Source organism: Oxyura jamaicensis, chromosome Z, assembly GCF_011077185.1.
Source record: "Oxyura jamaicensis isolate SHBP4307 breed ruddy duck chromosome Z, BPBGC_Ojam_1.0, whole genome shotgun sequence".
In the NCBI taxonomy this organism is placed as follows: domain Eukaryota; kingdom Metazoa; phylum Chordata; class Aves; order Anseriformes; family Anatidae; genus Oxyura; species Oxyura jamaicensis.
Window position 1 is genome coordinate 3,567,084 of NC_048926.1, and position 25,418 is coordinate 3,592,501.

General features: G+C 52.3%; 2 protein-coding genes across 4 annotated transcripts in view; both read left to right on the top strand.

Annotated features, from left to right (window-relative positions):
- Positions 1-1,217: 1,217 nt before the first annotated feature.
- PSTPIP2 (proline-serine-threonine phosphatase interacting protein 2) lies at positions 1,218-19,465 on the top strand. Its single transcript, XM_035310017.1, has 15 exons — positions 1,218-1,375; positions 8,026-8,126; positions 9,301-9,378; positions 10,291-10,325; positions 12,112-12,218; positions 12,740-12,802; positions 13,187-13,285; positions 13,443-13,488; positions 13,827-13,906; positions 15,070-15,168; positions 15,846-15,942; positions 16,249-16,330; positions 17,205-17,239; positions 17,764-17,821; positions 18,016-19,465. The coding sequence occupies exons 1-14, from the start codon at positions 1,343-1,345 to the stop codon at positions 17,811-17,813; spliced, it is 1,005 nt and encodes a 334-aa protein (XP_035165908.1). The 5' UTR covers positions 1,218-1,342; the 3' UTR covers positions 17,814-17,821; positions 18,016-19,465.
- Positions 19,466-22,271: 2,806 nt separating this feature from the next.
- The window catches only part of EPG5 (ectopic P-granules autophagy protein 5 homolog), a 51,918-nt gene continuing 48,771 nt past the window's right edge, over positions 22,272-25,418 (top strand). For 2 of the 3 annotated variants that reach the window (XM_035310111.1, XM_035310112.1), the window contains exons 1-2: positions 22,295-22,402; positions 24,474-25,412. In XM_035310111.1, coding sequence (XP_035166002.1) covers positions 22,331-22,402; positions 24,474-25,412 — 1,011 coding nt within the window. In that variant the 5' untranslated portion in view covers positions 22,295-22,330. Of the gene's footprint in view, positions 22,403-24,473; positions 25,413-25,418 lie in introns of all 3 variants that reach the window. The other variant, XM_035310113.1, reaches the window with a different exon arrangement.

Here is a 25,418-nt window from a genome sequence, read left to right on the forward strand (position 1 = left end):
CCTGCACCTTTCGCTGTTATAGTGAGATTTAAATACTGCCTTTCTCTGTGGCTTGCTACAGTGCTGTCAGTACACTGCAATCATGACTGGTTCGTAGGGAGATTAAATACCAGAGCAGCCGTTCCACTCCTGACTTGGTACCCTAAACGGAGCTTACGTGAGGCACAAGGTCCCAGGGTTGGAGTGTGTAGCTGAAGTGGAAAAGTTTGCCTTCATCCTTAGCTTCAAGTGGGATCTGGCTCTGCTGACGTTTGTTAACGGTGGCTGGGAGGCTGGAAGCAAGCAGAGCTGTGGGGTGCGCCAGCCACGGGGTGGTGCTGCAAGGCAGAGAAACCGCGTGCGGGTGGTGGTGAGCGCTGGTAAGCACTGCAGGGGCTGGGTGATTAAATCATCTGAGTGGCAGATCGCGGCAGATCACCGGCATCCAGGAGAGCTGCTAAAGGGAGCCTCCACGTGCCAGAGAAAAACAGTTTGTGCTGCATTTTTGTTCAGAGTGCCTGCTCTGCCTGTTTTGCTGCAGCTTCCAGCGCCACATCCCTGCCGGCACTGCGCTGATGCTGCCTGCACGTGCAGGTGGTGCCAAGCAGTGCCGTGGCAGCACACACCGTGTGCCTTGACCCCTGTGGCTTTGTCCTGCTTTCTCTCTTTCTCTGCTTTTCCCCGCACGGGGGCTTACCTGCCTGGCTGAAAGTGCCCACAGTGCAGAAGGTGAGGACTGATTTATTCCAGGATTTGGACTGGGTCAGTGCACCATGGCTCATGTGTTCTCAGAGGAGGTTGCTGAACCTTCCTCGAAGCCTTGAGCCCAGCCCCAGCTGTGACACTGGCTGCTACCGTGGCAGGAACCATGGCCAGGAGCACTGAAAGAGAAAACCCTTCAAACACATCTTTGCTGTAGGTGTCACACCACCCTGGGCTCACAAGCGAGCAGGTTAATTAAGTGGAAAATGCCTTATTTTTACATTACTGGCCTATTTCCTCTGTCCCTGTGTTAGAGGCAGCGACTTACCATGGTGAATCGGGCTACCCTGAGCACAGTTGGTGCCCATCTGCTTTCATCTCCCACCCCAGTTCTGAGCCCAGAGGTTGCTCCCCTCGTGCAGTGTCTCTGCACTGGGGCTGGGAGCAGGATGTGCGCCCCCAGACTCCCCCAAAACTCTCCCCACCTGTGCGGGGCCGGGGCTGCGCGCTGAGCTCACCCCGCAGGGCTCTGCCCCCGTCCCGGCTCCCGCAGCCGAAGCCCTGCGGCTGTCCCCGGGCCGGGCGGGGCCGGGCGGGGCCGAGCCGAGCCGTGCCGAGCCGGAAGGGCGCAGGGGGCGGCAGCGGCAGCAGCAGCAGCAGCATGCGGGAGGCACGGTTCAGGGACCACTTCTGGGTGAGCCGAGGCTCCGGATGGGAAAAGCGGGGGGCTCGGGGACACCCCTGGGTGCAGGGGGGTCCGGCTGGGGGCTGCTCCCTCGCTTTGGTGCTGCTGAGCCCTGGGGGGAAAAGGCAGGGCGTGGGGAATGGTGCAAGATCTTTGGGGTGCGAACGGTGCTTTTGGGTATAGAAGTGCTGAGCAGCCGCTTGTCCCCCGCAGAGCGTTGGCACCGCGGCTGTGTGATTCCCCTGGGTGTGCTGCCCTTCGCTTGGGTGCGGGAATCAGGAACCAAGCAGCACGGCTTGGGCTCCGATAAATCCCCGGTAAATCCCCGAGGTCCCACCAGCGATGCCCTGGAAGCAGCCTTGCAGGACGGGGAGAAGGTGTGTAGGTCCTGGAGGAGCCGGTGTTGGGATTTTGGCCGCAGCGTGCTGGGGGATACAAGGCTACGAGCACAGCGCCGCGCTCACACGGTGCCCAGCACCACGAGCAAGGTGCCTGGCGGAGCACCCAGAGCACCATCAGCGTGCAAACCCTACGGGTGCACCGAACCGGCTTTGTGCCTGGCAGTGGTTTCTCAGCAGCTCATTGCCAAGAAGCTTCCACGGCGCTCCCTTTGCTTTGCAAACGATGCCGACGGGTGCGCTGGGGCTGGCAGAAATAACCCCACTGCTGAGCTGCTGCGTTTCGTCGCGCTTCGGCGGCGCGTTGGAGAGATCCTTGTGCCCTTTACGGCGAGCGAGGCTATTTACTGGGTAATCTGTAAATAATCTGGGCCCAAACTCTTGGTGCTAACGGGGCTTCTGCTTTACTTTTTCCCTTCTGAAGCCAGCGGGGTCGGGCAGCAGGGGCTGAGCTGGGATGGGAGCATGGCAGCACTGCCTCGAGGCCCCGGTGCAGTCACTTTGCCCATGGAGAAGTGCATCACCTGCGGGGAGGAAGGAGGGGATGAGAGATGGACAGAAAAGCCCAAATTTAGGCCAGGTGCAGAGGGGCTGCTGCTTCGTCTTCGGTTTGCCGTAACGCAGTGAGGGAGTGCAAACTTCCTCCTGAGATTTTTCCCCTGTTATTCACTTTGCTTGAGCCAAAAAGGGAAGAGGAAGGAGAGCACTGCTTTGCCGAAACAGAGGATTACAGAAGAATAGGATTACACGGGGCTCGGGACAGCCCAGGGCACATTTCGGGAGGGCGGTGGCTGCCCCAGGCTGCTGCAGGGGAAGGATGCTGCCACGGAGGGCTGGAGGCAGAGGGAGAGGATTTCAGTGCTCCGTCTGCTGGGCCAAAGCCTAAAAATGAATGCTTCATAACTATGAACAAATGCTATGAATGGCCAGCTGCTTCATTTAGGCTGTGATTTTGTGTTTCGGGGTCTGAAGAGATGACGGCGGCCCCATCTCCCTGCCTGTCCCCAGCCCCGTGGGCTGCAGCTGGTCTTGAACCTTGTCCTTCATTCTCTTGTTTGTTTTTTTTTGCTCACCCTACTAGGTCTCGGCGTAAGCTGCAGCCACCTAGAAAAGAGCTGTGCAAAAATACTACACCCCAAATCCTGTTTGGTTCCTCTTGCCGTGCCTGCAGCGATTGCTGAGAGTTGAGCAAGCACGGGGCTGCTTGCGTGTTTTTTTTTTGCAACCTGCCGTTCTCCTTTCCCTACGCTCGTCTTTCATTTTCATCGCTTCCTTGGAAAGCCCCCGGTTCTCCGCAAGCCCTTCTGGCAGAGTGTTTTGGGAAACCCGACAGCGGGGCTTTGGGGCTCATCAGAGCACCTGGGGCTCACGGGCGGGCGTCTGTAAAACTATGCAGGGAAAAGGGAAATCTGGTAGCGCTGGAACAAGCTTCACGTCTGACCCCTCGGCCAGCAGCCTGCAACCTGGAGGGCAGATTCTTGGTCGTTTCCTCTTGTCTTCAGACAAATCTTATTTTTTTGTGTTCAGAGCCAAAAGCTCTGCGCTCTGCAGAGTGTGTGGCGGGGTGCCTTAAAGAGGAGGACTTGGTAGGACATTGAGAAGATAAGCAAACGATGCCGAGGGCTGAGACCTGCTGACTCCCGCTGAGGCTGGTCCGGTTAAGCGATCTTTGCGTATAAGACCTAGGTGTCTGCGCCTTTTAGGCACTCCCAAATGCTTATCTGCCACCTTAAGGAAATGAGGTGCTAAATGATGCTGCTGAAACACTCCAGCAAGTCTCCTGCAGTGGAAGGTGCGCTGGCATGTTTAATTCTTTGCCAAAGCACGTGGGATAGGGTCTGAAAGCACTGGTGAAGTGTGTTTGTTTGCACCCTGGGAGATTCATCCCACTGGGCTGGTTCGCACCTCTGTGGGCTGAAGCCCCGGGCTGTATCTGCTCTCCCCTCTTGCTGTCTGTTTTTTAACCTGCCCAGATCTGCAGGGCTGCGCGAGGCTGGGGATGAGCTCCTCTGGCTCCATGTTTCTGCAGGTCTGCTGAAGGGGGTGCCTGCTGGGCTTCGGGGTGCTTTCCCTGGCCGCTGTCTCATGGCGTGATGCAGGCTGGGCTGTTTCATTTCCCTCTGCTCATCCTTCTCCGAAAGGGACCGGCTTTCCTGGGCAGCCTGATGAAATCCTCAGGTGCTGGCTGTTCTGGTTGGGTGCGGTTGCGTCGAGCCTGACGGTCCATTGCTTTAACATCCACATTTGGGGTGCTAAGGGGGGCGGATTTGCAGCGGGATGAGTTTTTCCTGCCCTGACGTTCCTGCTTGGAGCTTATCAGATGGGGAGGAAGCGCAGCCTCGCACCATCTCCTCCCCTCACCCTCACGGACCCGGCCGGCCCTTGGAGTCAGGCACACATACGAGCAGGCTGTCAGTCCGTGGGAGAAACGCACCTCTGGGTGATGCAACCTGCTTCGCCGTCCTCCCGCTCTGCAAACTTGGCCAACGCGGGGTACGGTCAGTGCCGTTCCCGTGCAGGTCTCACGCCGCACGACTTCTTCTGCATGGTGCCAGCTGGGGATGAGAGCTCATCCTCCTGGTCAGGGCTCTGCCCCTTGGGGATAAGCCCCTGGGCTACCTCTGCTCCCTGCAGAAATCTGCTCAAAGACTTCTCTTGGTCTCGGTGACCTCTGTGGGACCTTGAGCGGTTTTGAGATCGTGTTGGCTGCGAGCAAGAATAGCACAGCCACTTGTCGTCGCACGGTGTTTCCAAATACAAAAATAGACGTACAACTTCTGCGGCGTTCCTCTGAGCAGATGAGGCCGAGGAGAGCTGCTAGAAGCTCTGCACGAGTAAAACGTGACCAGTAGTGGTCGGTGAGCAGTGCTGAGGGTTTGGGCTCCTGGGCTTGTGACTGCGTGGCTCTGGTTTGGCTGCCCGTGCTGAAGAGCTAAGGGACAAGGATGTGTGTCTGGGGACGTGCGTGTGGCCGTGCGTGCATGGTGCAGACACAGCGCTGAAGTCACTCATGAAATTTTGTGTGCCCCAAACCTTTCATTTCGGAGCAGGACAGGACAGGTTGCTTTTTCTCTCCCACACTGTTGACTTCACAGGGTTTGTGTCTGGAGGGGGATCGATATGAAGAAGAGGGAAATATCAAAGCAAACAGCTTTCCCTTTAGTGAAAGAGGGACTTTGCATGCCCACTGGAGCATTTCAGCCCCTCTTTTGCTAAAGCACAAGCAAGATCCCCAAAACATTGTAACTTCATGCCACCTGAAATGCCAAACTTTTCAGAAGGGAAGCGGCACTTCTCCACCTGTGCTGCAGATGTGAATCCCACCTTTCCCTTCTCGTTGCATGGAGCCTCCCATTTTATCTCCTCGCTGGCATTACTGACAGCCACGTGAACTCCTGCTCGAGAGCATCAGGGGCACAGCACAAAGCCAGCAGTGGTCAGGACAAGGGGGGTTGCGTCCCACTGAGCCCCTCCGAAAGGGCAGGAACGGGAGTTTCCGCTCCTCTGGAGCCCTGCGGACTCAGGAAACATCAGCTGCTGCTTTGTCACCTTGAAATCATCTGCCTGTAGTTTCCACGGGCGGTGCTGTCCCCTAAATAGCATGTCCGCTGTTAACCCGGCCGGGTGAGGCGGAATTTGGGGCTGCTGCGCCCTGCAGCACGGGTACACCGGTCACCCGGCCTCAGTTCCCCAGCTGCAAAACGGGAGGCTGGGGCTTTTTTTAAAAAATCCTACAGCCAAACCTACAGGGATATCCCAAGTGTGCCTGCTCTGGGATGCTCTTGCAGCTGCGCAGAGCCATTGATTTCTTGGGGAAGGAATCTGCATCGGTGCTTTCCAGGTCCCGGCTGTTCCCGTGCCACCCCTGCAGACCTACATGGAAGGTGGGCTCTGGTTTGGTGCAGTGGGGCAGAAACCTCCCCGTTACACCCCAAATGTACCCTGGTAAACGCAGGGAGCCCTGGCCGGTCCGGTTACCTTCTTTCCAACAGCAGGCTGCTCAGTTATTTGCCCGTTCACCAGCGTTTTTGGTGTGGGAAGGCTGGCACCGTGCTGCCGGTTTCGGTATGGCAGAGCTGGCTGAGCAATTTTTGCCTGATTTTTGTTCTCTTAAGATGACGGCAACAGAGCAGCCATTTCTTTTATTCCCCTTTTCATAGCAAACCTCTGCCCTTGTTTAACCTCCTGCCTTATTACTGCTAAAAAGCTGGAAGGAAATCAGGACGTGAGGGGTGAGGTGCTGTTTGCAGGGACAGCTTGGGGAGCCTTGGTGCAAAACCCCCGTCCTCCAGAGCCCTCTTCAGCTTAGTTTATTGTGGCTTTAAACCCTGTCCTCCCTCCCTGGCTCTGTCCTCCCCATAGCCCCCTTCCTCTTTCCTCTTTCCCTGCCTCCCGTGGGCAGTCACGCTGGTCCTTTGTATTCTTTCCATGCTGACGTCTGCCCAGAAGGGCGCTGCCAGGGTGGTTTTTGCGGTGTCTGACACTGCCCAGCCCAGCTCCGTGGGGCCGGGAGCCCCTCCTGCCTGCCCTTGCCCATTTTATTTTGGGGTAGAAAGTCAAGTTAAGATGTTCCTGAGTTTTGCAACTGTCATTTCAGCGTAAGCGTGCTTCCTTCTTTTGCAGAGCCAGTTAGCAAACGGAAGAACCTGTTGCGTTTTTTCAGTAATAAGCTCATTTTGGGAGGAGGTTTGTGCTCAGTACAGAAACAGAAAGTGTTTGAGGATCTCCCTCGGTCCTGGCCACGGTCTCTTCCTCCTTCCCATGCACACCACGATGGAGCAAATCTGATCAGGGGTTCCCAGGGATCTCCTGCTGGCCCCACTCCACCAGATATCCACTTTATCTCCGGCTTTCTGTCCACTTGTGTTCAAGTCTTTGGTTGCTTGGGGAAGTCCACAATGATGAAATCCTTTATCTATCACAAATGATGGCCCTGTTCCTCCTCAGTTCTCACTCTGGGCACAAACTTAGGAGAAATCCCCCCGCTGGGGCCAGCACTTTGACACCAGTTATCTGCATGCCGTCATCTTGGCTTGGAATCGTTTCCTGAATCTCTCCATCCTGCCATTTTTCCTCTTTAAGCTTCATAATAATTATTTGTGGTTTCTGCTTCCTTTCTCACAGCTTCATATCTGCTTTTGCCATTGCTTCCTTTCTGCAGCCCGTTTCCCTATTCTGCTCCTGCCTGTGCTGTCCCTGCAATGCCAGCCAGACCTTTCTGCGGAGGACAGCAGGTAGTTCTGCTCTCCTCCGGCATCCGCTTTGGGTTTCTTCCAGAGAAGGAGGGTTCGTAGTCAGAGCATCCCTCTTGTAGCTGGGGAAGGACCTGCTGCTTAGGGAAGTGGTCTTTGTGTTGGAGTTTTGGACTGACGTGAGTGGGACAGGGTGGCTTTTCCCCAGGCCGAAGAGGAGGCTGCTGCAGCAGCAGTCCCTCAGGGCTGCGTGGGCAGCCAGGGAAGCTCACGGGAAGCTCAGGGATGCCGTGGAGAAGGGGCTGCTCAGCTCCCCCCCCAGCCTGGGTGTGGGTTCCTGCAACGAGGCCGGGCGTGGGGATGGTGCCCGGACAGACAACTGGAAGTCAGCGCTGACCAAGATCCGTCCTGGTGCCTGCAGGAGCTGGGAGAAGCAGTAGTAAAACAGGCCGTATCTGGAGGCTCAGGGGATGTTTAGTGTTTTATTCCATGAAATCAGAGCTGACAGCTAAGCTCCTCGGAGGAGACGTCCCTTTGGGCCATGTGGCCATGAGATCGGTTCTTCATCCTATGTGGTTTTGCAGGCTAAACTTGGGTGAGTCACGGAGGTCCGTTTTCTTCTGAAAGCTGTCTAGGGCCTGACGTTATTTTAAGGATCTGAACCTCCTGGTCTGCATCTCAGGCCCTTCTTCTGAGAACGAGGACAGACATTGCGTGGTGGGAGGAGGGAAAGTGCTGTAGCAGTTTTATGGGGACTCAGAGCGCTGCGGGGCCAGAGGTGCTCAGAACGGGGGGAGATCGCCAGGATGTGGCAGGTCTGAGCTCTTCTGACCTGTGGAGGTCATGAAGGTGCCTTGCCTCACTTGACATCACCGTTCTCCTCATTCCAGACCCTCTCCCATCCAAAAATAATAAAAAGAGCTTATTTCATATGACTTATGGGCAAAGCAGAAAGAGGCACTGGCGCACTTGCTCCCAGCTGGGCCGTTGCTTGTATAAGTGCCGGTGGAGGTGGCAGTGGCCATGGACTGCACTGACTGGGATGTGAATCCTGTTCTTGTGTTTTCAGAGCACAGACCTGACCAGCACAGTTGGCTATGACAGCATCATTCAACATCTGAACGACGGCAGGAAGAACTGCAAAGAGTTTGAAGACTTTTTGAAGGAAAGGTACAGAGCGGCCTCTGAAAACGGGTTTGGCTCAATCTGGGAAGTGAGGCAGAGGCACTTCTTCTATTTCTTGTATTCCCATTTGGGTTCCCATCATGTTTCTGTCCACTGCGCTGAAGCATCTTTCACTTTTGACTGATGAGGAACTTGTTTTTTTCACAATATTCTTTCCCTGCATGGCTGGAATAAAGTCCATACCAGGGGATCCTCAGCTGGGAGGGTGCTGCTAGCCACAAAGCCCAGGACCTTTATTATGAAGGGGTCTATCCAAATGCCTCTTGAACACTGGCAGGCATGGGGCATCAACCACCTCTCTAGGAAGCCTGTGACAGTGTTTGACCACCCTCACAGTAAAGAAATGTTTCCTGATGTCCATTCTGAGCCTCCCCCGGTGCAGCTTTGTGCCGTTCCTGCAGGTCCTGCCATCAGTTCCCAGCGGGAAGAGACCGGCACCTCCCTCCCTGCCTCTCCTCCTCACAGAGTTGTAGGATAAAATAAACGGCTTCCTAAAATGTCTGCATCTCTAATGCAAGTGCAGATGTCTGTGCTGACAGTTTGGCAGTGGGGTTCACCTCGTTAAAGAGTTAACATTTTTTTTTCCGTGCAGTTACCGCCTAAGCAGATGCAGGTGCATTAGACACTTTAAATTGCAGGCTCTCCTGCTCTGTATCCCCATCACATTTATTCCAGAATATTTTTGTCCCAAGTCTTGTATTCAAGGCTTGTTTTCTCCAGTCAATACCAAAATTACATTAATTCTGGGTCATTCTACAGCAGTCTTCATGTTTAGCCTGTCGAGCACACTTGGTTAGCCCTGAAGTGCTCAGCCAGTTGGGCTTGATGGTCTCTGTAGGTCCGCTCCAACGCTCCTCGTGGGTCAATCCCGCAGTGTGGCTACGCGCCCTTCCTGTGCCACCTCCACCAGCTCAGGGGCTGGCAGGACCCTGAGCGTAGACACAACAAGCCACAAGCCCTGGGGCAGTTTGTGGTGGTCGGGGAGGTGGATGCCCACATTGTCACCCTGTCTGCAGCCTGGGGTGTTCTGCACACCCGCTATTCCCTCTGTGCTCAGGGGATGTCTCTTGTGAAACTCCTTCTGCTCTCGGCCTCTGCTGCAAGCAAGTTTCAGTTTCTGAAATGAGAATTTCCTCTCATTTCTCTCTTTCCTCAACAGAGCGATTATAGAAGAAAAATATGGTAAAGAGCTCATTAACTTGTCGAAGAAGAAGCCCTGTGGGCAGACGGAGCTGAAGTAAGTTCAGTGTCTTTTGCTTTTATAGGTGTCCATAACTGGGGCAGTGAAGGAAGAGGGAGAGGGAAGGAGGCTGAGAGAGACAAAGCAGTGTTGAAATGTGATCGGGATGTCACCAGATGTTCAGAAATCAGTCCTGTGAATTAATTGTGCCCAGCTGTGTTGTCCTTTTGCCAATATCAAGTTGGACTCCACCAAATTCCCACCTGCCGTAGAGTAATCAAAGCGTTGTGGACACTCAGGCGAGATGTGGGGTGGTGGTTCAGCAGAGAGCCAAGCATCATGAGACCTTGGGTTTGCTTCTCACCGTTTCTGTGGCCAGAGGGAAGTACACGTACTTCTTTGAGTCAAACCACACGGATGTTCAAACCCAGCACATTGCTGCTGAGGTTGGCTCCATTCGTGGATCTCCATTTCCCCATTGCCCCTGGAAACCATTTGCTTCCTGCTGTACTTCATACGTGCCCGGTTTGGTGTTCTCTGCTCATTTGTTTACAGGTCTGTATTGGTCGGTCCCCTACCTTATTTCATTATCTTAACAGGGAGGGAAGTTCCCTACATTTCCAACCACTCGTCCACACTACATATAAAAAATTTTCACGTGTCCCAACTGATACTTTTTGGAGATTGCCTAGAACGTTTGTCTTGAAACTCAGAATATTTAATAGTGTTCACTGTCCAGGAAGAAAATGTAAGGTAGATCTCAAACTAAGTGGACTGTATTATACTCGTTGGTAAGGGAAAAGCTGGAAGTATTAGGAGTCTAGATAAACCTGCTTCAGGCTGTTTTGGCTGGTCTTGAGCGAGGGACTTCCTCACCAGTTCAGAAGTGCTCTGTTGTCACCATTGAAGCCCATGCCTACATCTGGCAGTGCTTTCTTACTCTTTTAATGCTGTGCCTGTGTTTTTCAGCACCCTGAAGAGATCCCTGGATGTTTTCAAACAACGTAAGTAACCCTTCTTATTCTTCATCTATGAGGACCCAGAATCACAGAATCACAGAATAGTCTAGGTTGGAAGAGACCTCCAAGGTCACCGAGTCCAACCTCTGACCTAACACCAACAAGTCCTCCACTAAACCATATTCCTAAGCTCTACATCTAAACGTCTTTGAAAGACCTCCAGGGATGGTGACTCAACCACTTCCCTGGGCAGCCCGTTCCAGTGACTAACAACCCGTTCAATAAAGAATTTCTTCCTAATACCCAACCTAAACCTCCCCTGGCGCAACTTTTGCCCATTCCCCCTCGTCCTGTCACCAGGCACGTGGGAGAACAGACCAACCCCCACCTCGCTACAGCCTCCCTTCAGGTACCCGTAGAGTGCAATAAGGTCACCCCTGAGCCTCCTCTTCTCCAGGCTGAACAGTCCCAGCTCCCTCAGCCGCTCCTCGTAAGCCTTGTTCTCCAGACCCTTCACCAGCTTCGTAGCCCTTCTCTGGACTCGCTCGAGCACCTCCATGTCCTTCTTGTAGCGAGGGGCCCAGAACTGAACACAGTACTCGAGGTGCGGCCTCACCAGAGCCGAGTACAGGGGGACAATCACTTCCCTGGACCTGCTGGCCACGCTGTTTCTTATGCAAGCCAGGATGCTGCTGGCCTTCTTGGCCGCCTGAGCACACTGCTGGCTCATATTCAGCCGACTGTCAAGTGCAGGACCCGGCACTTGGCCTTGTTGAACTTCATACTGTTGGCCTCGGCCCATGCCAGTGCTGAAGCCTTCAGGCTACTGCTTGGGAAGAAACAGAGAAATCTCCAAAACTGTATGATACCAGGACCAGGTGTAGGCTGTTCTCGTTGTATGGCTCAGCCCAGTGCATGGAGGTTGGGTTAGAGTGCTCCAGGGTACAGTTAGCAGAGGGGACCCATGGCAAGACCCTTTTGGGGATCTGTTAGGCTTTTGGGGCAGCTTTAGAGTTGTGCAGTGTCCATGGAAAGCTCATCTGGGTGGTTTTGGACTGGCTCATCCTGCCCCTTTTGACACAAACATGCAGTAATCAGAGCATCCGAGTGATGAGGCTTGGCCACCATGCAGTGACCATTCCTCACCATTCTGCTGCCCAGTGCTGAAGTCTGGCAGCCACAGCTCCACCACCTTCCATCCTGGCCAGATACTTCTGCTGCTGTGTTCCTGGGCTGATGCTCTGACGAGGCTCTGCCCTGCAGCAGCTGACGCTTTAATAGCTATGGGTTTGAAATAGCTCTGAGTGTTGGCTCATGAGCCACAGTTTGTCTTAGCTGCCCTTGTGAGCTTTGCTTGCTGGCTGGGTGTTCCGTGGTACGGCTGCTCTCCTCCATCGGGGCTAGCTCAGTGTGACTCCAAGGATGAGCCTGGGATTTATTTAGCAATAGTTTTTCTGTACCCCAAGTTGCTTCTCTGCTAGCCTGGAGGAATGCTTCCTTCAGACAGACGCTTTAGGGTGTGATGTGCTGAAACATGCCCGAATTAATCCAGATTAGGAAGAAAAGTGACTGTGCTCATTTGAATAACTTCTCTTGGTACGCATTTCTTAAATGGAAGTGCAGGCCCCAGCATGACCGATGATGAGTCACTCTTACATAGGTAGGCCCTGCTCAGGAAGTGCTGCTGCTTTCAAGTTTCTGCAGGGGAGTTCATGAGGTGGGACCATGGGTGGAAGGGGTCCATGGGTCAGTTTGATGTCAGCTAGAAAAGCTGGCTTAAGCAAGAGCCTTTTTGGGACTATATAAATATAGATATTTCTTTTCTTTGCAGAGATAGACAATGTGGGACAAGGTCACATCCAGCTGGCACAAACCCTTCGGGAGGAAGCCAAGAAGATGGAGGAATTCAGGGAGAAGCAAAAGCTGCATCGGAAGAAGGTCAGGAGCTGAGGGCACTGTGGGAGGAACCTTCACAGTTGTGCTGCCCCTGGCCCCTGTCCCCCTTGGTGCCCCAGCCCTCTCTGTGCCCACCAGTGCCAGGAAGTCCTGGGCTCCTTCCTACGTGTTGCAACCGTGCTGGAGAACTGTGCGGCAACCCCTGACTTCCTTCTTCTCACTGCCACGTGCTGTCCTTCAGGGTCCTTTGGTGCCAGAGAAAGTGGGGGCTCCCTCCAGGCATGCCAGCCTTGACTAGGAGGGTTTATAAGGTGTATGTGTAGTGCTGTGTGATTTACATAGGGTCTGGTAAAATTAACAAGCTCTTTAACATCCTCTGGCTCAAGATTCCCTTGTCTGGAAAACAAGGGGAAGCTGTCAGAGCCAGGGGCTGATGTGGACCTAGCAGAGGGGAGAGGGCTTGTTGGTTCAGCCAGAGCCCGCGGAGGCGATACCGTACTGCCGTTCATCCCGGAGCTCTGACGGCCACTGACACGCTGCCTCCGGGTCTGTTGTCTTCACAGATAGAGCTCATAATGGAGGCGATTCACAAGAACAGGAATTTGCAGTACAAGAAGACCATGGAGGTAAAGCAAGCGTGCTGCTGTCTCTTGCCGTATGGGTTAACGCTGCCAAAACACGCGCACGGAGCGAGGGCAGGCCTCCATGTGAGGGCCTCCCTCCCTCCCTCCCTCCCCGTTTGCAGCTGCCTGCGTTGTGTCTGCATTAACAACAAGCAGAGCGTGCTCATCAGAACCTGAGGAGCATGGAGGGGAAATGCTGGCTCAGATACAAGAGGTTTAAATGTCCAGGACTCAGTTGCCTTGAGCTTTTCGTCCTGAGCAAAAAGCAGCTCCTGTTGTGAGCACAGGGCTGCCCAGGCATCTGGGACCCTGAGCATCCTCTGCCAGCTGGATTTTCATCTCTTTTGCCTGCTAACGTGTTCCTGCCCTGTCTGGTGTCTCCCCTAGGCCAAGCGGCTCTACGAGCAGCGCTGCAGGGATAAAGACGAAGCGGAACAGGCGGTGCACCGCAACGCCAACCTGGTCACGCAGAAGCAGCAGGAGAAGGTAAGGCGAGGCAGGGGGCCGTGGTGCCGGGCAAAGGGACATCTCGTCTGGCAGGCCTCCTGCCCCACGTCCCTTCTCCCAGCTCTGGGGTCTGCACTCCTGTGGGTGATGCACCAGGGCTCTCCTACACCTTCCTTCTCTCCCCCAACTCTGACAGCTCTTCCTGAAGTTGGCTCAGACGAAATCGGCTCTGGAGGATTCAGGTGAGCGTGGAGATGAAGCGTGCTGGCTGCGTTTGGGGGGAGAGGGGAGCACCTCCGGGGGCAGGAGGAGGTGGGCTGGGAGCCGTGACATGGCACACAGGAGCTGCAGCTCCTCAGAAGTGTGTCGGGAGGTACAGGAGGTGGCACCTCCTGCATGGCCCCACCCTGGATGCTGTGGGGTTCCCATCCCAGGGCATTGCCCACCAACAACTGAGCTCACGCATTACTGCTGGGTTCTCTGTGGCATCCCAGCCATTTTAGGCTGGACATGGTACCTCCTAGTGAAGGAGTTTTTTAAAATTAATGTTACCCAATTGACAATTTGATTTCCCTCACAGACAGGAGTTACCAGCAGAGTATTACTGCACTGGAGAAGATCAGGGAAGAATGGATGAAAGAGCACATCAAAGCTTGCGAGGTAAATGCCATAAATTTCCTTCAAATGGCACTGTGGTCCTCTGGATGTACACTCCCTTGCTGCAGGGCTTGGGGACAGAGCAGACGTGCCTTCTGCTCTGTATTCCCTTCACAGGACAACAGCAGGACGTGTTGTAGGTAACCCTGCACGTTTCTCCTGCTTGGTTTCTGGACTCAGGCTCCCATCACTTCAAAGTTTCCACTGCGTTATTTTCAATTTCTTCCACCACCTTTTAAAACTGGCAGAGTCGATGTGCTCAGTCCTGACATTTTTGCCAGTTGCCTGCTTGCACGTTCAGTGCTGCCATCGCCTGGCTCAAACAGTTGTGGTCTGGACACGACTCCAGGCTGCAGCCTCAGGAGCACCCAGCAGCGTCTGCCTTGGATGCCGACCACCTAAGTGCTCAGAGCACCCGTGCCTCTGTTTTACTTTCCCCCACTGGGTTGGAATTTGCTGTCTGGTGTGCCGTGTCAGGGGGGTGTGAGGGTGCCCGTGGTGTCTGGGGGCTCTGCAGATGGGGCTGGGAAGCCAGAGTTTCACTTCCATAAAGAGATTACGTGGAAGTTTTCCCCTCAGTATGCTGCAAAGGCCATAACTGATGACAAATGCAAGCGTACACTTGGGATGGAAGCCTGTCTTTCACTGGAAATGTGTAAAGGTGCATGGGGTTTGGCTACACCAGACAGCAAATTTCAACAGACGTGGGTTTAAACTGGTTACGAAAAGGGCTTGTCAGGAAACAGGAAGGAGACCAACCAAATGCACCTCCGTTTTCATACATCCCCAGCCATTTCTTTTTTTTTTTTTCTGTGGAAGGGAGTGAGAAGGGAGCTGGGACTGCAGGACCACGGGGTGCCCAGGGAACTCACACTGCCTTTAGGAAACTGGCCTGGTCTCCCCAAGGGGTGCTGGGTGGCCCCTTCTGCATGGGTGTAGCAGAGCACTGCCACCGGTAGACTTTCCTAAGCTTAACACCTTCTCTGGAACACCTGGTTGCACAGAAGGATGCTTTCTCCCCTGGGAGAGGTGGAGGACTTGTGTCTTCCTTGAATCACCTCGATGCTCAGGACGTGTGAGCAGCAGGGCTCGGGGGACTGCTAAATCCGTGCTGCAGGCGGGGCTGTGCTGGCAGGGGCCCTGCTGTTCTGACCATGTCATTGCAGTTCTTCGAGACGCAGCAGTGCGAGCGCATCAGCTACTTCCGCAGTGCCCTCTGGCTCCACGTCAACCAGCTCTCCCAGGGCTGCGTCCAGAACGACGAGGTGAGCTGGGTGGAGGTCCCTCCACATCCATTTTTCCGTTTTGGATCAGAGACCTCTAAGAGTTCTCTTTTGTATCAGACCTTTGGGATCCCTGCTGCTCACCTGGGTTCTCTTTGCCCATCGTTTTGTCAGGGTGTAGTAAGGCAGTAATGCAGGAAGGACCCCCTGAGTGCAGCTTTTGTGCGTGTCTGTGGTTGGAGAAATAGTGAGAAAGCAGTACAGGAGTGAAGATGTGTCCTCAGCTCCCTGCCATCAGCATCATACAGATGCACTTACTGTTCTCCCTGGCTGAAGAAAATTGGCTGAAAAAGAGGCAAATGAAACGCAGTGGGAGGTGACCTTGCCAAAGATTTTGCAGGATTATTATGACTCCTGCATGTCTGAGGCTGGGAATGGGAAAGCAGAGCCTGGTTTGCTTTCCTGTGCTCTGAACTGTGTTAATCCAAGTTGGCCTATGGCCTTTGATAAGCTAACATGAGCATGCAGGCAGAAGGGCTGTGGCCAGAGCTCTTAGAGATGATTTTTTTCTTTGGGATTCCTTCCTTGTTCCCTGTACCATTGAAGCTTGAGTCCTGGGTGAGCACTGGGCTCCCAGCCCATGTATGATAACTGATTGAAAAACATCCTTTTGGGTTTTGATCTAATGCACAGAAGTGCTTGTCATTTCTCTTCTGCAGAAATACGAGGAAATCCGCAAGAGTTTAGAAATGTGCAGCATTGAGAAGGATATTGATTTTTTTGTAAATTTGCGCAAAACTGGAAGTTCGGCCCCAGGTGAGAACTTGGTGCAACCTCCTGAAGTAGTGCTGACTTGCTTTTACTCCTCTTGGTGCTGCTGCCCGGATCAGCATCAATTTGGATGCAAAACCCACTGATTTTGTAACATCCTTCCTTTCATTCCACGGCAAGCAGCACCAGTCCCTCTGCCACTTACCACCAGCCTCTGACGATGATCTCCCCATTCTGTAACATTTCAAACACCTTCCCAGAGAAGAGGGAAAAGCTTAGCAGCTGAACGTTGGGGTTGTCAAGTAGCACCTTGTGAAAGGTCTGTGCTTTACTACTGTTAACTCTTCCTAGCTCCTGTTGTTTATGAAAACTACTACAACACACAGAGAAGTGCGACCCCTGTGAGAAGTCCGGTTTCTGTGCCTATGTCACGGTAAGGGACGTAATTTGAAACTGCTGCTGCAAATGATGCTGTCTAAAAAAAACAAAACAAAACAAAAAAACATGCAAGCAAAAACATATTTTGTTGCTTTTGGTCTTTTGGAAGCTTTGGGAGTATTAGAGGAAAATATTTCCCATGCTACGTAGCACATCCCTCTCTCCAGAAGAAATTATTCCAACACGATGCCTGCTACATCATGTTTAAGGAAGCCCTCAAGACCACCCAGAGCTTTTTGCTTGTCTTTTGAGGATATTTTTCTCTTCTCAAGGCTGGGAATCTTGTTCTGAAGGTCCTTGTGGTGAGGTTGAGCTCAGTTTTCCCTTGCCAAGCCTCTTCCACAAGTCCTTTGGGTTGAGGTGAGGGGCTGCAGTACCTGAGCAGCAGAAAAGCAAGGCAGCCTGGAGAGAAGTGAGGACAGGGTGAAAGATGCTTCTGCCACGAGGAAGATGAGGATTCAGGGCTAAAGACTCTTGCCAAGGATGAGTGTGCACCTCTGGCTGTTGCATCAGGAGAAGAGTCATGCCTAATTATGGCTTCCTGATGGCTCAGCCAGGGCAGAGGCATGTAAAAGGCATGCCCCGAGGCTCACTCATGAATGTTTTGCCAATGTAATGTTTTTTGGTGAATTTTCCTCTTCTGCACTGTAGCAGCCTCAATTCCTGTGTCTGCCAAGCAGGCTGTTGGTGGTGAAAGACATGACCAGGTCTCCTGAAAGCCCAGGCTGGCCAAACCTCTTGCCCTCCCGTGAGCTCCAGGAGGGTGGTTTGGGAGCTACAGAGCAGGAGTAATGGCCTGGGCAGGTGCCCTTGGATGGGAGGGAGCCCCATAGCCATGCAGGTCCTCACCTCTGTTTCTTTTTGAGCAGGAGGGCGCCTCTACCCACCCCGACCAGTGGGCCAGGTGAGTTCCTTACCTTAGGTGGCTTCTGCTCCCACAGAGGATCTCTCTGCTCTTGCTCTTCCCCACAGGATCACGAGCTTCATCTCTCTAACGGGATTGCTCGAGGTCCAGCTCCTGCTATAAGTCCATTCCCCGTGGAAAGATGCTGGGAAGTTGGCTACTGACTCTGGAGGCAAAATTTCACCCAGAAGTTCTGATCAAAGCCCCTTGTGTGGGCGTTTCTGAAGCTTTAGGTTGCCTAAGCTTGGTGTCCCACCAGTCTCTGCATTTTGGGCCCTTCCGTTTAAATAGAATGAGCTGTGTCATTTCCAGGCCACTTCAGGGATGGAGTAAAGCAGTGGGACTCAGTAGAACTAAATTCTGCTTTGTTGCTTAGGCAAATCAACTCATCTCTTTGAGCCCCACTCATCCCTGCTTCCCTTTATCACAGAGGTGGCCAGTGCATGGTGGTCTTGTCCTGCATAAAGTCTCTTAACAAGCACTTTTCATGGGCAGACCTAATATTTCTGTGCCTTGTGTTTTAGGTGATCCTGATTATGCCACAATTGACGGCTACAGCTTGATACACCGCTAATAGCCATGGTAAGTACTCGAGTTTGATGAAGAAAGGGTTTAACAAGAGATGCAACTACAACAGAGGGGCGGTGGAGAAAGAAAGGTCACCATTTAGGGGATGACACCTTGAGGTGACTGGGTGGGAGTGACAATTTTGTCAGCCCTTCTGTCCTTGTCTGAGCTGGAGCTGTGATTTTGACGCTGTCCATCCTGTTCCCCAGGTTCTCCAGGCAGAAGATGCTGTCAGTCTGGCCAGTGCGGCAGTCGGTGTTTTCAGTTATTCTCAGCAACACCGAGCTGCAGTGCTTCTTCATTTAAAGAAAGTATTTGAGGACTCTGATAATTATTTGTGCATTCAGAAAGCACCTACTAAAAATCTGTTCCTTTGGTAAGCAAACTCCTTGGACATATATTCCATTTTCACGCTCAGGGGAAGAAAAATAAGCAATGGAACTGGACACAGGGTGTTCTGCGTTGGAAGAAGTTTTTGATTTGAAGTTCTTCCTATGTGCAGCCATCTGGGAGAGCCTGGAGCCTTCTGCTCTCCAGATAACTAAAAAAAACACATGTGCCAAGGGGAGCTGTGCAAAGCTTTGGGCATGCTGGCTTGTGTTCAGAGCTAAGGGTACACTTCGACCTGTTTCTGAAGTCTTTTATTAACGGTGATTAAACTTGTAATTTGGATTTAATTTCAGTCATGTTCCTCTGGGAGCTTACTACATAGAGGAGCACCATCGATTACATCATGGGTCTGGCTTTGCTGTGCTGATATTTGGTGCTGATTTGTGCCTTGCGTGGTGCAGCAGCACACAGAACAGAAACCCAGCGAGGGGCTGTGCCACTACAAACCTGCTGGCAAGTCTCTCACCCTGCAATATTGTTGAGGATCAGAAGGAAGTCAGTCAGCTCTCCCACCACCTCTCCAATGAGAGGCTTGTGTTTTTCTGAGGCTCATGGTATAACTTGTCTCTGTAGGCTCCAGATACTCCCATTTGATTAGCTTCTGGCAATCCCTGAACTTTGGACGTGTATCGATGCTAGATCCAAATGTAAAGTCCGTTTTCAGCGGGGATTTGAGTGCCAATATAAATGAAAGGGAAATTGTCAACTGTCTATCTTAATTACTTCTCCCTCTGCTCTAGCAAGCTTGACAACAAAATATTGGTTCTGACTTCCTCATCCTGACTCCTAGAGGCATCCTCAGCAGTAACCCTGCAGGGTCTGTCTGGTTCTGTCTGCACACCACTGGAAACAAACTTAGCCATGGAGCCATGAAACTCATTTCCTGGTCAGGTCTCCTCAAAGGCCTTCCCCTTTTTGTTGCCTTATATATGATCGCATGTTTGATGCAGAAGCTCACATACCTCAGGGCTGCTGGTCTCTCTGTGCTGTGTGGCTTAACAGCTCCTCGGTGCCTTGCTATACTGAGCATGGGGATATGGGACAGAGGGTGCTGGACGCAATTTAGCTGTCTATACCTGGAGCAACAGGGGCTGCTGGCTGCATGATGTTCTGCAAGTTGAATCCACGCAACTTCAGTGTGTGCCTAAACACACTGGTCCCCGGGGATATACGTTATTTCTTTATGTAGAAAGGATCACAATGAGCTTTAACTTCTGTCCTGCTGCATGATATGTACAAAGTGCACAATAAAGGAATAATTTGTCCTTTTTTTTTTTTTTTTTGTTTTTCCCTAAAAGACCAAGTACAGAAATATTCTTCTGAAGGAGCCTGTTGTAGTTTTAATTCTTTAAATATACATATTTAAAAATAGCACTTCTGAGTTGTGTGCTGGATTTTTTTTTTTCCTATGCTGTCATGTTTCCTTTGTGCAGGGTCTGGGGCTGATACATCTTCAAAGCATCCTAGCACAATCAGGTGGGGTGACTTGCACTTCCTGGAAGAAAGCCTACAAGAACATATCTTTCCACAGCTTTTATTTCAGTACTTGTTCTTTATGAATACCGAGATAGTTACAGGAGAGAAGGCACTAAGGAAAGCTGGCATAAGAGCAACTATGTGTGATCAGCTGTGAGCTGTTGGCCATGTAAGGCAGTTTTCCTTCGCTTCCTGTTTTTTTGATAGGATTTTTGTTTTTGAGGGTTGGATGGGATCATAACCCATCAGGCATGTTTGTACGGATTCAGGACTTGATTCTACCACTTTCAGCTTGTAAACAGCAATGATTCCTTTATGGTTCCTAGAGTTTTCTGCTGCAGCAAGGTTAGTATGTTAATGATTTACTCCATAAGGCATTTCATGCTTTCATTATCGTGATTTTTCAGCTGACAGAGTACAATAGAGGGTGCTAGGCTTTTCTGGATGTGAATGTTTCCCACTGAGGCTGAAACTTGGCTTGCACACTCACTAAACGAATAGCAGTGATCCCAAAATAAGGGTGCTGGTTCTAGTGCTCTGAATACAGCAGTTGTTCAACAACTCATTGAAGAGACTTCAAGCCAAGCAAACCCTGGCTTGGAAAAGCGGTGTCCAGACATAAAGTTACTGTGAAAAAAGTCTGTGTGCCCAAAAATGCTGAACTGATATTCATCAAATTCCCTTTCCTTGTTGTTTTCCAAGTGGTGCATCAGACTTTCACCCCCTTACAGGCCCCAGTGGAGGAACTGTCCTCCTTCTGGGTCCCTATAGGAAGGCTAGGTCTCCCTGCAGACCCCCTGTAGGGAGCCTTAGCCTCCTCCCAGACCCAAACAGAGGAGCCCAGTCTCCCCCTGAACTCCTTAAACAGGAGTCTGGTCTTCCCATGGACTAATGTCCGCAGGGCTGCGTTTCAGGACCGGTTCTCTTTATTGTTGGATGATTGGGATGCAGGAGTTGAAGGTATGCCAAATAAGTTTGTAGATGATGCTAAGTTCAGAGGAACTGCTGATGCCCTGGAGGGAAGAGAGGCCTTGCAGGGATATCTTGACAAATCAGAGGACTGGGCAATCAAGAAGTTTAACAAGAACAAGTAACAGATTCTGCAACGGGGAGGGGGCAATACTGGATACACATACAGATCGGGGGAGGAGAGCAGTGGGGAAAGGGATCTGGGGGTTCTGGTGGATGGCAAATTGAACCTGAGCCAGCAGCGTGCCCTGGCAGCCAGGAGGGCCAGCCTGGGGTGTACCAGACACAGACAGCACTGCTGGCTGGTTGAGGGAAGGGATTGCCCCGCTCTGCTCTGTGCTGGTGCGGCCTCACCTCAAATACTGTGTGCAGCCTTGGGCCCCACAGCGTACAAAGGACATAAAACTATCAGAGATCATTCGAATGGGGGGCTACAAAGAGTTTGAAGGGTCTGGAGGGGAAGATGTGTGAGGAGCAGCTGAGGTTCCTTCGTTTGTTCAGCCCACAGCGACAGGACCTGAGGGAACGGCATGGAGCTGGGACAGGGGAGGGTCAGGCTGGGTGCTAGGGAAAGGTTCTGCACCCAGAGGTGGTCGGGCACTGGGACAGGCTCCTCAGGGACGTGGGCATGGCCCCGAGCCTGCTGGAGCTCAAGGAGCGTTGGGACACCATCCTCACACACAGGGTTTGGTTTTTGGGTGGTCCTGAGTGGAGCCAGGAGCTGGACCAGATGGTCACTGTGGGTCCCTTTCACCTCAGGATATTCTGTGATTCTATTAAATACAGCGTTAAGCCACTAGCATTTATTATGACCTTTATTTCCTGTCATTCGGCTCAGGTTGGAAGGAACCTTAAAGACCACCCAGTTCCATCCCCTGCCACGGGCAGGGACACCTCCCACCAGACCAGACCAGGTGCAGAGCCCCATCCAGCCTGTCCCTGGGCACCTCCAGGGCTGGGGCACCCCCTGTTTCTCTGGGCAGCCCATCCCAGCTCCTCACAACCCTCTGAGGGAAGAATTTCCTCCTAACCTCTAACGTAAACCTCCCCTCGTTTAGTTTAAAGCCATTCCCACTTGTCCTATTTCCCCTGCTCGGTAACATAACCGGCAGTGCACTTTTTGGGTGAGCAACACCCTCATTATCGCTCAGACAGCTGTCAAATTACAGATATCTTAAAGGAGGCTGTAGCGAGGTGGGGGTTGGTCTGTTCTCCCACGTGCCTGGTGACAGGACGAGGGGGAATGGGCTTAAGTTGCACCAGGGGAGGTTTAGGTTGGATCTTAGGAAGAACTTCTTTATTGAGAGGGTTGTTAGTCACTGGAACGGGCTGCCCAGGGAAGTGGTGGAGTCCCCATCCCTGGAGGTCTTTCAAAGACGTTTAGATGTAGAGCTTAGGGATATGGTTTAGTGGAGGACTTGTTGGTGTTAGGTCAGAGGTTGGACTGGGTGATGTTGGAGGTTCTCTTCCAGCCCGGATCATTCCGCGATTCCGTGATTCCTACGGCGCGTTGGGAGAAACACCTGAAGAGGGGGGTTAGGGGGAGGGCGCGGAGCGGCGCGCCTCGCCCCTTTCTGTCCCTCTGCGCCTCCCGTCCGCGCGGCGCTGCTGATTGGCCGGGAGCTGGCGGGGGCGGGGCAGCGGCAGGGGGCTCCTCTTCCGGCTGCGGCCGGGCGAGTGGGGGGGGGCATGGCGGAGGCCGTGAGGGGGCCGCGCAGGGCCCGGGCCCGGGGCAGGGACAAGGACAAGGACAAGGACAAGGTAAGGGGGGCAGGGGGGCGGGGATGGGGGTTTGAGGACGGGCTGCCTGGGGAGGTGGTGGGGTCACCGTCCCTGGGGGTGCTCAAGGGAAGGCTGGACGTGGTGCTTGGGGACAGGGCTTGGTGGTGGCATTGGGGGTAGGGGGCGGTTGTAGCCGGTGATCCTGGAGGACTCCCCAGCCCTAAGTATTGCGAGGTTCTGTGAGAGGCTGAGGGGTGTGAGCAGGGGGAAGGCAGCACCAGGGAGCCAGGAGCTGGTGGAGGGACCGGGCCGGGTGTCTGTGTGCGTCAGTGGGCAGCGCGGCGTTACTGCTGGGGACATTCCTGGGAAAAAACAAACAAACAAACAAAAAAACAGCGTATTGCTACAGCTTGAGGCTCGCCGAGCCTAGCAGGCTGGAATGCTGGAACAGGGCACAGGGCGAGCCTCATGCCTCCGTCAGGTGGCAGCTTTGGTGTACAGGGTGAACCCACAGGAGCAGACTACAGCCTCAAGCAGCGGGCTTTGCTTTTGTGTTCAGGACCTGATTTCTCTCATCCTTTCTCAGGAGAAATACCTGTTAACGTTTATGACGTGCCTGCCTTGGAAAGTGAGAACTGAAAGGGTCCATAAATCTTACAAGAATCTATTTTTGTCTAGCAGTAGCAATGGCAGAAATGCGGGGTGCAGCTCACAGGTAAAGGGAGTTTCTTCTGTGGGGACTGCAGGAAGGAACTCTGAGGTTGGAGCAAGAAAAGGACAGGAAAGTTTCAGGGGTTTGTAGCATCTGCAGGGCAGTACGCTGGCAGAAGTCTGACCTAGGGATGCAATATCCCATGGAAGCTGCTGACAATTTATTGTCAGGAGATGTTTGTTATAACTCCAAGTCCTCGTTTAAAGAATTGTGCTGATCTGTTTTCAGCATCTCCCCTGTAGCTCTCAGGGTTTTGGATTGTCAGCAGTATTTTGTGACCAGAAGTGCTTGCAGGCCTTAGTGTAGTGGAACACAGCCTGAAAGCAAAGACAGTGCTTTGCCACTCTGTAAACAAGCTTTGAGGAGACGCCTGAATTCAAAGCGGCCTGGAGATTGCCGTTCTCAGGGCCCTCGAGCTGTTTCCATGTGTGCCCTCTTGCGAGGCAAAATCTTGTCAGCTGACTAGAGAAAGTGTGCGTGAAGTTGTCAGTGAGTTTCCAAACCTGTAACCTCTTCTGCAGCCCTGGAGGGGTACTGGGAGCTTTTCTTGATTTCAGCCATGTTCCTTGTTACGTTATTTGGGTCATCCACAACCGGCGTGGGTTAACCTAACCCTGAGCAGTTTTGCTCCTTAGAAATGATCGGTAGGCACAGACAACCTGTGGGCACGCCTCTAGCAGAATGGTTATTGATGTGCTGTGCTGCGTGAGATCCCCTGCTGTGCTTTGGGAAGGAGGCTATGAATGTACGCTTCAGACTATGTTTGTGTGAACTGCTTACCCCCAGACTGATCTGAATTTAAAAGTGGATAACTGGCTTAAAATTCTCGTGTCGCTTCTAAGTTGTTCTGTGTCTCTGGTCTGTAATACCTGTTTTCAGAAGGTATTTCAATAATTGTCCAGATTTCATGATGGTTTTCAGATGTAATTAGGGATGCATTCTAGACCTTTCTTTGTTCTGTTTCATTTGAAAATACTTTTGAGTTTGTTAAGATACTTCTATAAAACTAGAGATGAATCCCAAAGTAACTTCTTGCAGTAACTTCCAAGATCTATTGAGTCTTTCTCAAGAGGTCAGGCGGGGTCCTGTTATCTGTATTGTTTATACATCAGTGAAACTCTCTGTCCTGGGATGTCTGTAGCTTTTAATGTAGAAGCATTGAGATGTTTAATCAAAAAGAGACCAAGACAATAGACAGTGGTGCATAGTGTTTAAAGGTCACCTAAAGATCAGGGATCTGTTTAATGCATTTCTTTTTACCTTTAATCTCATGAAAATTAACCTGGTAAGAGGGGCTTTTGTCAGTGATGTTGGCAAATGCTGATTTTGGTGATGGTGGGATTCGGGATGCCAGGAGGAGGGGTTTACTTGTTAATGACACTGTGAATTTATTTCTAGGAGAAAAAGAAGAAAAGTAGCGAGGAATCCCGGACAAGAGAGTCTGATGATGTCTTCCTCCCTCCTGTCGCAGAAGTGTCTTCTCAAGCCAGTAAAGTGCAAGTGGAACAACCCGCAGAATTCACAGAAATTCAGCTCAGTGATGAAGCAGGGGATGGAAAATCTGCAACTGATGCACGTGATGTCCCCTGTAGTAATTTAACTTCAGCAAACGAAGGGTCTTCGGTAGCGACCCTAGAGCCTTCAACAGATGGAGAGGAGAGCAAAGCTGGCCCCTCACATAAAGAACGTGGAGGGGATGTTGAGAAAAGTGAAGAAAGCAAGCTGGACAAGCCTCCCAGCCCCGTGGAGGTGGTTGCTGGCAGATCAGGACACTGTGACTTAGCGGGCAGTACCTCTCATCCCAGCGCAGCTGGTTCTCAGGCAGTAGTGGGCGTTGCACGGGACAAAGGAACTGAAAACGTGCAGGATGTTAAAAATCCTCTTGTCCGTTTCTCAGAGAAGCTTCCTCTTAGCACCTCACAGCTCCGTGAGAAACCCAAGGTGCCTGTTCAGCGTTCGGGGCTGAAACCAATTTATCCAGACCTGTCGGCTGAGCTCTCCTACGAGAGGCCAACTGTCATGGCTGTTAAACCCCTGCTGCACAACGAGAGGCTCTATCCCGAGCTCCCGACTGAGCCCGAGCTGGTGCCGTTTACCAGAGAGCAGCTGAAGATCTTTGAGCCGTGCTCATGGCTGGAGAATGTTGACTCCTACGCAGAGGAATTTGAAAGCGTTGCTCATCAGGACAGGCACGAGTTTTATGAGTTGCTCCTGAACTACATGCGCTGCAGGAAGCAACTGCTGCTGGCTGAGGCGGAGCTGCAGGCTATGACGACAGACTGCCAGAATGCAAAGGGGAGATTATGGACCTTTAAAGAAGAACAGAAAACTGTGCAGGTGCTG